Below are 19,272 nucleotides of genomic sequence, written 5' to 3'. Positions count from 1 at the left end.
TTAATGAAAATATGTAAATCATTATTTAAATATTTTGGTAACCTGCTGTATCAAAGTAATAATGGCCTCGAAGCTGATGTTTGGAGGATATATTGGCACAGTTTTCTGCCCCTCGACTTAAGTCTCGAGCCTAACAACACCCATGCCAATATATCATCCAAACACCATCTTTTAGGGCATTATCACTTAATTATACACCTGTCAGCAACAGGTGTGGCCTGAAATAGCCAAATCTACAAATTTGAAGGACTGTCCACATACTTTTGTATATACAGCGCATTCAGAAAGTATTCACACTCCTTGACTTTTTCCACATTTTGTTGTTTTCCAGCCAGAATTTTAAATTGAGATTTTGTGTTACTGGCCTAAACACACAATACCCCATAATGTTGAAGTGGAATTCGTTTTTAGAAATTTTTACAAATTAATAAAAAATTAAAAGCTGAAATGTCTTGAGTCAAAATAACTATTCAACTCCTTTGTTATGGCAAGCCTAAATATGTTCAGGAGTAAAAATAACAGTGTTTAATATGATTTTTGAATGACTACCTCATCTCTGTACCCCACACATTCAGATCATTGTAAGGTCCCTCAGTCGAGTAGTGAATTCCAAACACAAAATCAACCACAAAGACCAGGGAGGTTTTCCAATGTCTCACAAAGGCAGTGGTGGAAAAAAGTATCCAATTGTCATACTTGACTAAAAGTATAGATACCTTAATAGAAAGTTACTCAAGTAAAAGTGAAAGTCACCCAGCAAAATAGTACTTGAGTAAAAGTCTAAAAGTATTTGATTTTAAATATACTTAAGTGTCAAAAGTAAATGCAAATGCTAAAATATGCTTAAGTATCAAAAGTAGAAGTAAAAGTCATTTCAAATTCCATATATTAAGCAAAGCAGACAGCACCATTTTCTTGTTTTTAAAATGTACAGATAGCCGGGGGCACACTCCAACACTCAAGACATTATTTACAAAAGATGCATGTGTGTTTAGTGAGTCCGCTAGACTATAGGCAGTAGGGATGACCATGTGTTCTCTTGATAAGTGCGTCAATTTCACCATTTCCCTGTCCTGCTAAGCATTCAAATCCTTTCCCTTTCCCTTTCAAAATGTAACGAGTAYTTTGGGTTGTCAGGGAAAATATATGGAGTAAAAAGTACAATATTTTCTTTAGGAATGTAGTGAAGTTAAAGTAAAAGTTGTCAAAAAAATWGAAATAGTAAAGTAAAGTACAGACACCCCAAAAAACGACTTAAGTAGTACTTTAAAGTATTTTTACTTAAGTACTTTACACCACTGCACAAAGGGCACCTATTAGTAGATGGGTAAAAATGAAAAGACATTGAATATCCCTTTGAGCATGTTGAATGTATTAAGTACACTTTGGATGGTGTATCAATTCACCCAGTCATTACAAAGATACAGGCACCCTTCCTAACTCACCATAATTTGCAAATAAATTCATTAAAAATCCTACAATGTGATTTTCTGGATTTTTTTTYCTCATTTTGTCTGTCATAGTTGAAGTGTACCTATGATGAAAATTACAGGCCTCTCTCATCTTTTTAAGTGGGAGAACTTGCACAATTGGTGGCTGACTAAATACTTTTTTGCCCCACTGTACATGTAGGTAGAGTTAAAGTGACTATGCATAGATAATAAACAGAGAGTAGTAGCAGCGTAAAAGAGGGGGCGGGGGACAATGCAAACAGTCTGTGTAGCCATTTGATTAGCTGTTCATGTGTCTTATGGCTTAGGGGTAGAAGCTGATAAGAAGCCTTTTGGACCTAGACTTGTCACTCCGGTACCACTTGCTGTGCAGTAGCAGAGAGAATAGTCTATCACCGGGGTGGCTGGAGTCTTTAACAATGTTTAGGCCTTCCTCTGACACCGCCTGGTATAGAGGTCCTGGATGGCAGGAAGCTTGGCCCCAGTGATGTACTGGGACGTACGCATTACCCTATGTAGTGCCTTGCGGTCGGAGGCCGAGCAGTTGCCATACCAGGCAGTGATGCAACCCGTCAGGATGCTCTCGATGGTGCAGCTGTAAAACCTTTTRAGGATCTGAGGACCCATGCCAAGTATTTTCAGTCTCCTGAGRGGGAATAGGTTTTGTCGTGGCCTCATCATGACTGTCTTGGTGTGTTAGGACCGTAATAGTTTGTTGGTGATGTGGACACCATGGAACTTGAACCTCTCAAYCTGCTCCACTGCTCCACTCCACTCCATTGATGAGAATGGGGGCGTGCTCGGTCCTCCTTTTTCTGTAGTCCACAATCATCTCCTWTGTCTTGATCACGTTGAGGTAGAGGTTGTTGTCCTGGCACCACACTGCCAGGTCTCTGACCTCCTCCCTATAGGCTGTCTCATCGTTGTTGGTGATCAGGCCTACCACTGTTGTGTTATCGGCAAACTTAATGATGGTGTTAGAGTTATGCCATGCAGTCATGAGTGAACAGAGAGTACAGGAGGGGACTGAGCACGCACCCCTGAGGGGCCCCCGTGTTGAGGATCAGCGTGGCGGATGTGTTGTTACCTACCCTCACCACCTGGGGGCGGTCCGTCAGGAAGTCCAGGATGCAGTTGCAAGGGAGGTGTTTAGTCCCAGGATCCTTAGCTTAGTGATGAGCTTTGAGGACACTATGGTGTTGAACGCTGAGCTGTAGTCAATGAATAGCATTCTCACATAGGTGTTCCTTTTGTCCAGGTGTGAAAGAGCAGTGTGGATTGCAATAGAGATTGCATCATCTGTGGTTCTGTTAGGCCGGTATGCAAATTGGAGTGGGTCTAGGGTTTCTGGGATAATGGTGTTGATGTGAGCCATGACCAGCCTTTCAAAGCGCTTCATGGCTACAGACGTGAGTGCTACGGGTCGGTAGTCATTTAGGCAGGTTGCCTTAGTGTTCTTGGGCACAGGGCCTATGGTGGTCTGCTTGAAACATGTTGGTATTACAGACTCAGACAGGSAGAGGTTGAAAATGTCAGTGAAGACACTTGCCTGTTGGTCAGCACATACTCAGGGTACACGTCCTGGTAATGCGTCTGGCCCTGCGGCCTTGTGAATACTCACATTGGCTACGGAGAGTGTGATCACTCGTCCGGAACAGCTGATGCTCTCATGCATGTTTCAGTGTTGCTTGCCTTGAAGCGAGCATAGAAGTCATTTAGATTGTCTGGTAGGCTTGTGTCACTGGGCAGCTCGCGGCTGTGCTTCCCTTTGTAGTCTGTAATAGTTTGCAAGCCCTGCCACATCCGACAAGCGTCTGAGTCGGTGTAGTACGATTAAATCTTAGTCCTGTATTGATGCTTTGCCTGTTTGATGGTTCGTCGGAGGGCATCGTGGGATTTCTTATAATCTTCCGGGTTAGAGTCCCACTCCTTGAAAGCGGCAGCTCTACCCTTTAGCTCAGTGCGGATGTTGCCTGTAATGCATGGCTTCTGGTTGGGGTATGTACGTACAGTCACTGTGGGGAYGAGGTCATTGATACACTTATTGATGAAGCCAGTGACTGATGTGGTGTACTCCTGAATGCCATCGGAAGAATCCCGGAACATATTCCAGTCTGTGCTAGCAAAACAGTCCTGTAGCTTAGCATCTGCGTCATCTGACCACTTCTTTATTGACCTAGTCACTGGTGCTTCCTGCTTCACTATTTGCTTGTAAGCAGGAATCAGGAGGATAGAATTATGGTCAGATGACCATATAGATATAGATGAAAACGCTCTTGGTAAATAGTGTGGTCTACAGCTTTTCATGAGATACTCTACCTCAGGCGTTGGTAGGATATACGTGATCGTAGTTCATCTATTTTATATACGTTGGCGAATAGGACTAATGGTAAAGGCAGATTACCCACTCGCCATCGGATCCTTCCAAGGCACCCCGACCTACATCCCMAAYATCTCTGTCTTTCTCCTGCGAATGATGGGGATGAGGGCCTTGTCTGGTGTCTGAAGTAAATCCGTTGCGTCCGACTCGTTAAAGAAAAAATCTTCCAGTACGAGGTGAGTAATTGCTGTCCTGATATCTAGAAGCTCTTTTCGGTCATAAGAGACGGTGGCAGAAATATGAGGTAAAAAATAAGTAACAAATAACGCGTGAAAACATACACAATAACACAATTGKTTAGGAGACCGAAAAACGGCAGCCATCTCCTCTGGCGCCATTGTCATACTAGGGGTTGAAATACTTTCTGAAGGCACTGTATAGAGCATCAGGATCTAACAGTTTATACACACAGGACATGTCAGAAGTGGCGTCTTTCTTTTTTTTAAGAGGTAATGTTTAGCAAGTACTACTCCCTCTGGCTTGAGAGGAATATTATACGTTTCTCTTCTGTGGGCCTCCCCTCTCTCTGTTCTCTCTCTTCCTTGATTTCTGAAGATGGATCTCCTATTATTACAGAGACAGAATAGTATCAGTGCCATAACAATATGGATTATTCTGAACAGAAAAACACAGAAGCAATATGGACAACAGGCAAATCATATTTACCTGAATTTAGCTAGGTTAAATATGGGATCACTAATGCTCCATATTGATATTAGTAATTCATTCAATCTAAAGCCTGATTAACATTCAACTGTCTTAACATATCACTAACCACAATACCTGTGTTCTCTGTCACTTTAACAACAAAATTGACACACGTGCAGCCATGGAACAAACAGACGAGTTTGGCTTAGATTGTTAACATGTAAACTATATTTTGTCTCCATTGTTTATTGAAAACAAATACATGTGCACAATGACCACTTGCTGTTTCATACATCATTACAGTTGTTGGTTACTAGTAGCTAGCTAGCGAATTTTTGCCATATTTGCATTTACATGAAATCAGTTAAAACACCATAAAACAAGACTCTGTATCAATAACAAGATGAAACATGCTGAAATGAGCCACTTACAATCCCCCACATGGCAGTGTCTTGTCATTCTTGCTAGCAATCTGGCCATATAGAATCACAACAGTGACTTCTTTGTTTTCTCAATCAACCCAACAGCTAATGTCATGTTAGCCATAAGTTAGCTAGCTTCATTAGAATTGTTTTGCATATTTGGACATATTTGGATAAATTAAAAGCCCAATGAATACTCGCCTTTGTGTAATGATTTAACTCCCACCTCTTATGGGACATATATTTTGAAGGCACGTATAAATAACAACTGCATGAGGACAGACAGTGACGGACAGGCTGACACATACGTCACAGTTACAAATAGTAGCTATTTAGAAATTGCGCAACAAAAAAAAATATGCTTTTCAAAGATTTCAAAGAAACGGAAAGTAGACAATGAATGTAGGGTGTTCCAGTAAAAGTGGACATCGAAATAGTTCTTTATTGAGGTATCAGGGAAAGCTGTGTGCTTAGTGTGCAAAGAGACCATCGCTGTCTTGAAAGACTACAACTTGTCCCGACACTTCCAGACGAAGCATGCAGAGAAATATGTCTTCTGAGCAGAGGGCAAGTGCATCGAAAGAGTTGCTTTCTCAGTTGCAAAAGCAGCAAGGGCTTTTCACAAAATTGCATTCAGCAAACAACGGAATTGTGAGAGCTAGCTATGTACTGTCCCACAAAATTGCTAAACATAGCAAAACATTAATCTGAGGGTGAATTCATTAAAGAATGTTTAATTGACTTTGCAGCAATACTTTGCCCCAACAAGAAAGAGCTGTTTGAAAATGTTTCGCTGTCAAGACGAACAGTGATGAGGACATCGCAGAGAATATGGAACGACAGTTGAAAGACAATGTAAAGGATATCACCTATTTCTCCTTGGCCCTGGATGAGAGCAGTGATACACGTGACACGGCACAGTTGTTGATATTCTTACGAGGCAAAATGACTTTGGAATTACAGAGGAGTTTGCTTCAGTGCAGTCATTGAAGAGCACAATCACAGGGAGATATTTATTGGAGGAGGTTAATAAGTGTGTGGCAAAACTGGGACTGAGTTTTGAAAAGTTATTCAGTGTGACCACTGATGGGTGCCCAAACTTGACAGGAAAAAAACGTTGGCCTTTTGAAAAGAATACACGATCAAGTAGCTGAGCTGAACCCAGATCAGAAAATGATTTTCCTGCATTGCATTATTCATCAGGAGGTGCTCTGTAAATGTGTTCTGAAAATGAGCCATGTTGTGGATACAGTCACTAAAGTGGTAAACTTCATAAGAGCAAAATGTTTAAACCACAGGCAGTTTGTCTCCCTGTTGGAAGAGACAGTCAGGACATACAGATCTCCCCTGCAACACAAACGTGAGATGGCTGAGTTTGGGGAAGGTGCTTAAAAGAGTGTGGGACCTGAAGTCGGAGATTGCTGAGTTTCTGCAAACAAAAGGAAAATATGTGGATTTCACTAAACTGCAAGATAAAGAATGGTTGGCTCATTTTGCCTTCACAGTGGACATCATGGCCCTCGTGAATGAACGGTATTCCAAACTACAAGGGAAGGGCCTTTTTGCACATCAGATGTACAGCCTTGTCAAAGCCTTCAAGGGAAAATTACTACTGACCCGCCAAGTAGAAGCCAACAATCTCACCCATCTTCCGACACTACTAGTCTGTTCCCTATCAGATGACCAGCGGGAGAAGTATACATCGCTGCTGCATGCTTTGAACGGTGAGTTTTCTTGTCGTTTTGAGGATTTCAAAGTGTTGGAAAATGACATACTGTTGGTTTCCTCTCCTTTCACCTTCAATGTGGATAACGCTCCCACTGACCTGCAACTTGAGCTAATCGATCTTCAGTCTGAAGCAGTGATTAGAGAACTATTTAATTGACACTGACGAGGTACTATACATCTCTCGAACAAAACTTTACAAAGATTAGGAGTCATGCTCAGAAGATGTTTGTACTGTTTGGGTCAACCTATGTATGTGAACAGACATTTTCAGTGAAGAAATATAACAAGTCAAGTCACAGATCATTTCTTACTGACTCTCGCCTCTCATCAATCCTGCACATAGCGACGTCAGAAACTATACCTGACTTCACTGCTCTAGTCAATGCCCATCAGAGACTTCACTCCTCACACTGATTGAGTAGTTTAAATGTAATGTTGAGCTCTCTCTCCTTCTTGTGTTTTTGTGCATACCCGTTAACAAGAGTTCTGTCCGTGGTGCTGAATGCACAGTGTACTTTTCCCTCCATGTAGTTCAATGCATGTTTAATAATGAAAATACCTACCAAAAGGAGAACATGGATGTGGTTGATTTCTCTGCATGTTCAAAAAGTAAAATAAGTAACATATCAAGCTGTGATTTACATTAGATATATCTGTCAACACAGTCATACACATTATGTATAATCCTGTAACTTCCGGCTGTAACGGTTGTCGAAGTCGTTCTCCTCCTCAGACGAGRAGGAGCATTGTTCGGACCAACACGCAGCGAGGTATGTAGACATAATGATATTTAATTATAATAACGAATACGAAAATACAAGCTACAAAACAACAAACGACATCAACAGACCTGAACATGCGAACTAACATAAACACGAAGAACGCACGAACAGACTAAACAAAACGAAACAGTACCGTGTGGTGCACAAACACAGACACAGCAACAATCACCCACAAACAAACAGTGTGAACAGCCTACCTAAATATGGTTCTCAATCAGAGGAAACATAAAACACCTGTCCCTGATTGAGAACCATATCAGGCTAGTTAACATGAACCCAACATAGAAACACATAACATAGAATGCCCACCCAACTCACATCCTGACCCACTAAAACAAACAATTAACACAATAACTAGGGTCAGAACGTGACACCGGCGCCAACAGAGATGCAGTATTTTGTTTTTTTAATGTATTATTTCTTACACTGTTACCCCAGGAAATCTTAAGTCTTATTACATACAGCCGGGAGGAACTATTGGATATAAGAGCAACGTCAACTTACCAACATTATGACCAGGAATACGACTTTCCCGAAGCGGATCCTCTGTTTGGTCCACCACCCAGGACAATGGATCGGATCCCAGCAGGCGACCCAAAACAACGGCGCCGCAGAAGGGGCAGACGGAGCGGTCTTCTGGTCAGGCTCCGTAGACGGGCACATCGCTCACCGCTCCCAAGTATACTACTCGCCAATGTACAGTCTCTTGACAACAAGGTAGACGAAATACGAGCAAGGGTTGCCTTCCAAAGAGACATCAGAGATTGTAATATTCTCTGTTTCACGGAAACATGGCTCACTCAGAATACGTTATCAGAGTTGGTACAGCCACCTGGTTTCTTCACGCATCGCGCCGACAGAAACAAACATCTCTCTGGTAAGAAGGGGGGGGTGTATGCCTTATGGTTAACTAGTCGAGGTGTGATCATAACAGCATATTGGAACTCAAGTCATTTTGTTAACCTGACCTAGAATTTCTTACAATCAAATGCCGACCGCATTATCTACCAAGAGAATTCTCTTCGATTATAATCACAGTCGTGTATATCCCCTACCCCAAGCAGACACCTCGACAGCCCTGAAATAACTTCATTGGATTCTATGTAAACTGAAAACCACATATCCTGAGGCTGCATTTATTGTAGCTGGGGATTTTAACAAGGCTAATCTGAAAACAAGGCTCCCTAAATTTTATCAGCATACCGAATGTGCGACCCGGGCTGGCAAAATTCTGGATCATTGTTAATCTAACTTCCGCGGTGCATACAAAGCCCTCACTCGCCCTCCTTTCGGGAAATCTGACCACGACTCCATTTTGTTGCTCCATTTCTCCCAGCCTATAGACAGAAACTAAAACAGGAAATGCCCGTGCTCAGGTCTGTTCAATGCTGGTCTGACCAATCTGATTCCACGCTTCAAGATTGCTTCGATCACGTGGACTGGGATATGTTCTGGATAGCGTCGAACAACAACATTGACGTGTACGCTGATTGGGTGAGCGAGTTTATTAGCAAGTGCATCRGTGATGTTGTACCCACGGTGACTATTAAAACCTTCCCCAACCAGAAACCATAGATTGATGGCAGCATTCGCGCAAAACTGAAAGCGCGAACCACTGCTTTTAAATTAGGGCAAGGTGACCGGAAACATGACCGAATACAAACAGTGTAGCTAATCACTCCGCAAGGCAATCAAACAAGCTAAGCGTCAGTATAGAGACAAAGTAGAGTCGCAATTCAACGGCTCAGACATGAGAGGTATGTGGCAGGGTCTACAGTAAATCACGGACTACAAAAAGAAAACCAGCCCCATCGCGGACCCCGATGTCCCAGGCAAACAAAACAACTTCTTTTCTCGCTTTGAGGACAATACAGTGCCACCGACATGGCCCGCTACCAAAACCTGCGGCTCTCCTTCACCGCAGCCAACGTGAGTAAAACATTTAAGCGTGTTAACCCTCGCAAGGCTGCCGGCCCAGATGGCATCCCTAGCCGCGTCCTCAGAGCATGCGCAGACCAGCTGGCTGGTGTGTTTACGGACATATTCAATCAATCCCTATCCCAGTCTGCTGTAAGGTAACTGAGCTAAACGACTATCGCCCTGTAGCACTCACTTCCGTCATCATGAAGTGCTTTGAGAGACTAGTCAAGGACCATATCACCTCCACCCTACCTGACACCCTAGACCCACTCCAATTTGCTTACCGCCCCAATAGGTCCACAGACGACGCAATCACACTGCACACTGCCCTAACTAATCTGGACAAGAGGAATACCTATGTAAGAATGCTGTTCATCGACTACAGCTCAGCATTTAACACCATAGTACCCTCCAAACTCGTCAAACTCGTCAGACCCTGGGTCTCGACCCCGCCATGTGCAACTGGGTCCTGGACTTTCTGATGGGACGCCACCATGTGGTGAGGGTAGGATACAACATCTCCACCCTGCTGATCCTCAACACTGAGGCCCCACAAGGGTACGTTCTCAGCCCTCTCCTGTACTCCCTGTTCCCCCATGACTGCGTGGCCATGCACGCCTCCAACTCAATCATCAAGTTTGCAGACGACACTACAGTGGTAGGCTTGATTACCAACAACGACGAGGAGGTGAGGGCCCTCAGAGTGTGGTGTCAGGAAAAAAACTCACATTCAACGTCAACAAAACAAGTTGAGTTGATCGTGGACTTCAGGAAACATAGATGGAGCACCCCCCCATCCACATYGACGGGACAGTAGTGGAGAAGGTGGAAAGTTTTAAATTCCTCGGCGTACACATCACGGACAAACTGAAATGGTCCACCCACACAGACAGAGTGTTAAAGAAGGCGCAACAGCGCCTCTTCAACCTCAGGAGGCTGAAGAAATTCGGCTTGTCACCAAAAACACTCACAAACTTTTACAGATGCACAATCGAGAGCATCCTGTCGGGCTGTATCACCACCTGGTATGGCAACTGCTCCGCCCACAGCCGCAAGGCTCTCCAGAGGGTGGTGCGGTCTGCACAACGCATCACCGGGGGCAAACTACCTGCCCTCCAAGACACCTACACCACCTGATGTCACAGGAAGGCCAAAAAGATCATCAAGGACAACAACCACCCGAGCTACTTCCTGTTCACCCGCTATCATCCAGAAGGTGGTGTCAGTACAGGTGCACCAAAGCTGGGACCGAGAGACTGAAAAACAGCTTCTATCTCAAGGCCATCAGACTGTTAAACAGCCATCACTAACATTGAGTGGCTGCTGCCAACATACTGACTCAAATCTCTAGCCACTTTAATATTTAAAAATTGGATGTAATAAATGTATCACTAGTCACTTTAAACAATGCCACTTTATATAATGTTTAATATACGCTACATTACTTATCTCATATGTATATACTGTACTCTATACCATCTACTCTATCTTGCCTATGCCGTTCGGCCATCGCTCATCCATATATTTATATGTACATATTCTTATTCATTCCTTTACACTTGTGTGTAAAAGGTAGTTGTTGTGAAATTGTTAGATTACTTGTTAGATATTACTGCATGGGCGGAACTAGAAGCACAAGCATTTCGCTACACTCGCATTAACATCTGCTAACCATATGTATTTGACCAATAACATTTTATTTGATTTTGTAATAAGATTCTGGGCCGTAATGGCAAAAAATATATTCTAATGTGGACCTCCATGGAAAATAATTGCCCAGGCCTGTGCTAGAAGGATGTCATGTCCTGCCATTGGATGAGTGGGTGAGTGACTGACTGACTGACTTTTTCCCCTCATATCATGTTATTTTTCGGTGGCTATACACAGCTAGAGATGCAGGTGTCATTTGGTTAGCTAGCAATAACTTGAACAACTGTTATACAGTTAGCATATCTCTTGCGTTCGCAAATTCACTCTGGCTATCTACTCCGATTTCAGAGCACTCTCGTCTGACTGTGCCAGAGCGCAGAACAACTGATGAATTTACAAACGTGCAACAACTGCTGAATATGACCAGTGTCAGTAAACATTAGGCAAGAAAAGTTAGACATAGTCAAGAACGCTGTAGATAAAATGTAAACAGCCTAACCAGCTCTGCTCCGGTGAGTAAAATGGTCAGAGTGAGGTGTATGGGATCAACATCATACCAAATGTATTCGCAAATATAAATCCCCAATCCACCAATATAAATCACTTTCCACAAATGTAAATCACCAATCCACAAATGTAAATCACCAATCCACAAACGTAAATCACTTTCCACAAATGTAAATCGCTATCCACTGCAGCGTCTATTAATTGTCCAAACCCACGGCCGCTTTCTCACTCTATATTGATTGCTGTAACATTTTCACAAATGCCTTAGTATACGTAATTCCCAAACATTCTAAGAATTTATGAAAATGTGAAAATGACCAAATTGGTCGCTTGTCAGATTTTTAAATATTTTTTCAGTATCATATTCTTCCTGGGGGTGTATATGAACAGATTTTAATACATTTTCATGTTGCTAAAATGCTGTCAGTTCTACGTTAAATGCAACGATGTTTCATACACAAGTTATTTTCAAAGAGATGGCTAACAACAGCAAGCACGCTGCAATAAAAAACACAGTCCCACTCATCAGATGATGATAATTTGAAAATTAACTTATTTTTGAAAGTTATTCTTGAAAAAGGAGAAGCTAACAAATGAGCAACAACATCCTGTTTGATAACACCTGCTGCAGCCTCTGCAAACTAGCCGGCAAAAAAAGATAGCTAGCTGGACCATAGGAAAACTACTGCTCGCTGTTGCTCAGTGACTTGTTGGCCTTCAAGAAGGCAGAAGTTTCCATAAGTTTTTGTAAAGTTGAATGGTAGATGCCTTTATCTAGCTTCTGATGGCCTAGCCAATGGCTGACTTAGCTAGCTAGATTTATAGCTAGCTAGACCAGCAAAGAAAAATCCTGATTTTAAAAAAAAGAAAAGAAAAGATTAAATCTGAAAATCATTGAGAATAACAATATAAGTAAGTTATAATTATTTGTATATTATTATAATCATTATTTTATAAATCCATACTGTACATGTTGAACTCTTATTATGGTGGTGATTTGACAAAATTACAATCATGGTCTTGAATTTGACTTTTCTGGTCGCGGTCTTGACTATCTCCGACCTCTTGTCCCCCTTCTGGTCTCTTGATATTGACTCAGACTCGATTTGCTCCAGTCAACAATTTCACTAGAAAACTAGACACCAATGCGCAACCAATCCATACGTTAATGACAGGCTATACGCTAATGACAGTAGGCCTATAAGGTGACCGCAAAAACACTTTAGTAAAGCCTGTAAAACACTACAGTGAATACTATATAAATATAGTAATACTACAGCATTTATGTGGGTTATTTGTTCACCCAGGCAGTACTGACCTGTTATTGGATCTAGACTGACTCCGGCAGTCAGCACCACATTTCCTGTCATGGGGTCCAACATGGGAGACCCCACCTGGATGGGCTGGGGCAGTCGGGTGAGGGGGCACACATGCACACCTCCCAGGGGGTACACCAGCCCAGTCTGAGGGTGGATGGTCACAGCTAAAATGGGCACCAGGACGCCTGTGTCAGGGTCACACATGGGTCTCCCTAGCAGCAGTCTTTGTCCAGGGCGGAGGCCCCTCAGTTGGGTGGTCACGGGCTGGGCTGAATGGCGGGAGAGGGGGTATGGCACAAACGGCAGGAGGGGAAACTCCCACTTTCTCATATCCCCTGATAACAAGGAGCAGGACATTTTAAGTATCTACAACCTTATCTAAATCATACATTTGGATTTGAGTGAATCTAAATTATTACTATTCCTTCAAAAAGTGAAAGAGTGTGAATTGTTTGTATGTGAACTTATTGTACGTAAACTTACAAAGTTAAAGTGCATTACGAAGTCGTCATGCATGTACTATCGATCTCTAGTTGTGGTTACCACACAGCGCTCTTGACTCACCTGTACATGAGTCTGTTGTGAAGACTAGGGTAGAGCTGGCTGGGTAATAGCCCACGTTGCCAGCTACGGGCAGCAGTCTGCCAGTCTGAGGGTGGAGGAAGAAGTCAGGGGGCACTGGCATACTGTGCCCGCTGGCCAGGAGCATGTGGGTGTGGGGTTTCGGTAGTATGAGACCTGTGATAGAGTCTGTATGGACCGCTCCACAGGCACGCACCGACCCGTCAGGGGCTGGAAGAAATGAAGTTGGAGAAGGATTTGATCCACCTCATAGGAAGCAGTATRTCAAACATTATAACAATATTTCAGTAAATCCGACTTAAGTCTCTTACCACAGCCAATGTGTCTATGAAGCAAAATTAATCTGACTGGAACGTAGGCTGATTTACATGATATATTGTCCCTTTTGTCCCATTGACAAATACATAACATCTTTCTACCACAAGGTGGTGTCATTTCACTCGCTACAGCTTTGGAGTGAACGCAACACAAATCAGGGTGACTCCTGTGTGTAACTACTATTTATTTATCTTCATTCATATAAAATATGTATTTCTCTGAACTTCTCAAATTTAGCAGGGACAGATAATAGAGCCTAGAGTATAACCTATTATCTGTCTAGGGACAGATAATAGATTCTAGAACGACTGTTTATTGCAGTTGTGTGCCTGTACTGTAAGATACTGTAACCGTTATTTAATGATTACGCCTTCGGTTTCAAGCCTGGTGCAGTATGGTAAGAGGTCTCACCTATGATGTCCTCCTTGCTAAGGACTGCGCCAGTGTCGGGACACAGAAGCTTCGCCCCTGTGCCCTCTCCCAGGGTCGCCCATGCCCCCTGCCGCTGGCACTCCCCCGACACCTGCTCTGCCATCTCAGATGCCAGTGACGCCACCCTCTGAACAGCACTGTATTAAAGATCATAGGGCCCAGAGTTTTTTTTCTGGTCAGGTCACATTGTCAGGCATTGGGAAAACTCAAGGTTCTAACTGTGTACCACAACGCTCTCATCACAAAGCATAGCAAGGTCTATCTAACTTGGCTGTATAGCTCCTGTTCTCAAGGGCTGCTGTATTCCTGATGGTTTTCATTTCTCCATTGTTGTTAATTGGTMATAATATAACTGCTGTTAAAGGCAAGGATAAACAAACTCATGGACCCTGGGACTGAACCCCTCCCTCTGCAACTGGATCCTGTACTTCCTGGCAGGCCGGCTCCTGGTGGTAAGGGTAGGCAACAACTTTTCCTCCACGCTGACCCTCAACACTAGGGCTCCTCGGGTGTGTGCTTAGTCCCCTCCTGTACTCCCTGTTCTCCCACGACTGCATGGCTTCGCATGACTCAAACACCATCATCAAGTTTGCTGATGACACAGCGGTGGTAGGCCTGATCACCGACGGCGATGAGTCAGCCTACAGGGAGGAGGTCAGAGACTTAGCAGTGTGGTGCCAGGACAACAACCTCTCCCTCAATGTCAGTAAGACCAAGGAKCTGATTGTGGACTATAGGAGAAAGAGGGGAGAGCGTGCGTATCCACATCGACAGGGTTGTTGTTGAGCAAATCAAGAGCTTCAAGTTCCTTGGCGTCCACATCATTAAGGACTTAACATGGACCACACACACCCACACAGTCGTGAAGAGGACACGGCAGCTCCTCTTCCCCCCCCCCCAGAAGGCTGAAAAGATTTGGCATGGGCCCTCAGATCCTCAAATGTCTACAGCTGCACCATCGAGAGCATCTTGACTGGCTGCATCACCGCTTGGTATGGCAATTTCACCACTCTTGACAGCAAAGTGCTACAAAGGGTGGTGCGGACAGCTCAGTACATCACTGGGGCTGAGCTCCCTGCCATCCAGGACCTCTATATTAGGCAGTTTCAGAGGAAGGCCTGAAAAAATGCCACCCAAGCCTTACACTGTTCACTCTGCTACAATCCGACAAACAAGCCATAAGACTTCTTAAAAGCCAGACTGCTAAATCGTCAATTAATGGTACACAAACTATCTGCACTGACCCTACTCACACTCACTAGACATGATATACACATACAAACTCACTCACATACACAACACTGTCACTCCCACACAAAACCCTGACACATTCACAAACACTACATACGCACACATAACACATATGCATACCGACACAGCACACACACGCATACTCACACACTTTCACAATAATMATTTGCTGTTGCTACTCTGTTCTTTATTTTACAAGTATTATCCATTCGGATGCCTAGTCACTTTACCCTGCCTTCATGTACATATCTACCTCAAATACCTCGTACTGCTGCTCATTGATCTGGTACTGGTACTCCGTGTATATACAGTACCAGTCAAAAGTTTGGACACACCTACTCATTCAAGGGTTTTTCTKTATATTTTTACTATTTTCAGCATTGTAGAATAATAGTGAAGACATCAAAACTAGGAAATAACACATATGGAAGGAATCATGTAGTAAACAACAAAGTGTTAAACAAATCAAAATAYATTGTATATTTGAGATTAAACAAAGTAGTCACCCCTTGCCTTGATGATAGCTTTGCACATTCTTGGCATTCTCTCAACCATCTTCACTTGGAATGCTTTTCCAACAGTCTTGAAGGAGTTCCCACATATGCTGAGCAATTGTTGGTTGCTTTTCCTTCACTCTGCGGTCCAACTCATCCCAAACATTTCAAGTCTCTTCTTCATATTGGTGTCCTTTAGTGGTGGTTTCTTTGCAGCAATTCGACCATGAAGGCCTGATTCATGCAGTCTCCTCTGAATAGTTGATGTTGAGATGTGTCTGTTACTTGAACTCAAGCATTTATTTGGGCTGCAATTTCTGAGGCTGGTAACTCTAATGAACTTATCCTCTAAAGCAGAGGTTACTCTGGGTCTTCCTTTCCTGTGGCGGTCCTCATGAGAGCCAGTTTCATCATAGCACTTGATGGTTTTTGCGACTGCACTTGAAGAAACTTTCAAAGCTCTTGACATTTTCCGCATTGACTGACCTTCATGTCTTAAAGTAATGATGGACTGTCGTTTCTCTTTGCTTCTTTGAGCTGTTCTTTCCATAATATGGACTTGGTATTTTACCAAATAGGGCTATCTTCTGTATACCACCCCATACCTTGTCAAAACACAAATGATTGGCTCAAAAGCATTAAGAAGGAAAGAAATTCCACAAATGTACTTTTAACAAGGCACACCTGTTAATTGAAATGCATTCCAGGTGACGACCTCATGAAGCTGGTTGAGAGAATGCCAAGAGTGAGCAAAGCTGTCATCAAGGCAAAGGGTGGCTACTTTGAAGAATCTCAAATATAAAAAATATTTAGATTTGTTTAACACTTTTTTAGTTACTACATGATTCCATATGTGTTATTTCATAGTTTTAATGTCTTCACTATTATTCTACAATGTAGAAAATAGTTTTAAAAAATAAGAAAAACCCTTGAATGAGTAGGTGTGTCCAAACTTTTGACTGGTACTGTCGCTCCATTCTTGTGTATTTAAGTTTTGTTGGTTACTCTTTTTTAAATTTTGTAATATTATTTTTAAACTCTGCATCATTGGGAAAGGTTCGTAAGCAAGTGTTTCACTGTAAAGTCTACATCAGTTATATTTGACACATGTGATAATACAATTTGATTTGATTTGTTGTGCTGCCCTCCAGGAGTCAAGCTTGACACCCCTGATCTTAACAGACCAATGAGAGGTGAGTTCGTTTTTTTTATCATGTACAAGCAATTTTTGCGTCTGTATTGAAACGTATCAATAACAGAACAGCAATAATCAAATTCTTAAAATACATTTACAGAACGTCTTATTTTCTGGCCTTTGGACCTGACTTGCATATCTTAGACCAACTTTTGCTGAACTTTAAATACAAATGTCATCTAAGTGTTTTGTTGACCGAATATGAACACATATTTTCATCAGAAGAGAAATGTGTTCACTCTTTCTGGCAATAAGTAAATACTACTGCGTTATACTACTAAATTCTAAATCACGCTATCAGCGTCATACCATGTACAGTATAGGGAAATATCTAGACAATAGGGACACATGTATTATTATTWTTTTTTTACAATATTGCAGACATGTATAGAATGAAGTTGGGTTACTTCTAAGTCATCATCTCCAACATTGTGACCTGCCATTTTACAGCTTTGCTTTGGTGTGGATTGAGGCCTGTACATTCATAGAAGTTGTATTCCYGCAATACATTAACCGTTCCTTATTTCTATTGTGGATTGTGTTTCTGTGCGCCAATGGAAAATCTACAAAACTATGCACTAACCAGGCTATGTATTGAATACATGGATTTGGATAGTGATGATACCAATGAATGAATCCTGCACACAATGTGCTTGTTATTTTTTATTTTATGTGTATAAAATATGCATAAAAGGAGAGTAATTACCCATAATTCTGCACCTTTGGATAGTTGTTCTTCCAATTTTGACCAATATGATTTAGTGACTACAAAGAAAATGTGTTAATCTACTGGAATTTTTAAAGAGACAGACTCACTTTCTCTTTTGTCTGCTTGGACTCGAGAGATAAGCATGGTTGCGTTAATCTTTTTGCAGGCAGTCATGGTCTTTTGATGAATTTATTCATTTAGAAATGTTGACAGTATAATATAGTTTTGTTGAATGTATTTATGTTTTGAGTTTTGCAAAAGGCCACCGAGTTCTGTGTTTTGTAAAATGATAACATTGGTCCAAGACATGCTTGTACAGGATTGAGAAAAACTAACATTCTCATAAAAAATCCCTGGCCAATTAAAAACAGCTGTAGTTCAAAGCTCTTTCCAGAACACACAAGCATGACAGGAAGAGACAAGGGACACAGATTCAGACATTACTGTTGTGGGTGTTCATCCCAGAGAGGGTGGTCAGTGTTGTCCACTGCTTGGCCCAGTAGCCTCACACACTCCCTGAGATGGGCCCCGAAGGTCCTGTGCACCGTCTGCTGGGCCATCAGCTCCGTCCTCAAGACCCCGAGCTGACTGTCCAAGAGATGTCTGAGCTGCTGGGCCAGGGACCTGCGTCGGATCACCTCCTGCTCCACCTGGTGGTGTTTAGTGGGAGAGATGGAGGCAACAGTGGATCACAGTGGCACATGACAATGCCCTCTTATGGCAACAGGGGGATAGCATCTGGTATTGCAGTACTTTACTTACCACAATGTTAGTATAGAATGCAATGCATGTGAAACAATGAGACCTGGGTCAAATACAAGGTGCACTTGATTTAGCTTGAGGTTTACACTTCTGGGACTATTTCATTAGCTCCGTTGGTATTTGTACAGCGCAAGTATCATGTATTTGATTCAGGTCAGGGCAACACACACCTGCCTCCGCAGCCTCTCATAGCCCTCCCTGGTCTTCCCAACTGCAGACCAACCCGGCTGCAGCTGGAGCCCCTTCAGCTTGCCCATCACCCCCTGATACAGGTCCTTCACCTGCAGACACACACACAAACAAACACTGTAGAGCATAGCAAGTTTCTGTCTCCAAAACAGGGTTCACAAAGACGTGCAGGGTCCACGCTGCTCATATTACTGTACATCGTTATCGGCCCAGCTCCCCGGAGAAGTGTAATAATCCTAACCACTCTCCGATACTCTAACCACAAACAGGAAAGACCAATACGGTCAGGGCCGGCCCCAGGCATAAGCAAGATAAGTGACCACTTAGGGCACCGTGGCACTAAGGGGCCCCAGACCCCAAAATAAATGTTCAACTTACTGTTGAGTTATAAAAGCAGAATACACCAAGGTGCAATTTGGTTGTGCATAAGCATACATCCGTGTTTCTCTTGTTATGTCAGTCACTCAATTGAGCCATGTCAGCAAAACATTTCTAGATCAGTAAATTWGTTTAGCCAGCTATCTAAACTTGTA

At 42.7% G+C, this 19,272-nt stretch overlaps 1 protein-coding gene across 1 annotated transcript in view; it reads right to left on the bottom strand.

Annotated features, from left to right (window-relative positions):
• LOC111949798 (uncharacterized) overlaps positions 1–19,272 on the bottom strand; it is a 52,333-nt gene that overhangs the window by 19,764 nt on the left and 13,297 nt on the right. The window contains exons 12-16 of the mRNA XM_070433931.1: positions 18,721–18,831; positions 18,233–18,438; positions 14,119–14,276; positions 13,372–13,599; positions 12,807–13,142 (exon numbers count right to left, since the gene is read on the bottom strand). Coding sequence (XP_070290032.1) covers positions 12,807–13,142; positions 13,372–13,599; positions 14,119–14,276; positions 18,233–18,438; positions 18,721–18,831 — 1,039 coding nt within the window. The remainder of the gene's footprint in view (positions 1–12,806; positions 13,143–13,371; positions 13,600–14,118; positions 14,277–18,232; positions 18,439–18,720; positions 18,832–19,272) is intronic.

The sequence above is a fragment of the Salvelinus sp. IW2-2015 genome, linkage group LG22, assembly GCF_002910315.2.
Source record: "Salvelinus sp. IW2-2015 linkage group LG22, ASM291031v2, whole genome shotgun sequence".
Taxonomy (NCBI): Eukaryota; Metazoa; Chordata; class Actinopteri; order Salmoniformes; family Salmonidae; genus Salvelinus; species Salvelinus sp. IW2-2015.
This window is presented reverse-complemented; position numbering and strand designations above follow the sequence as displayed.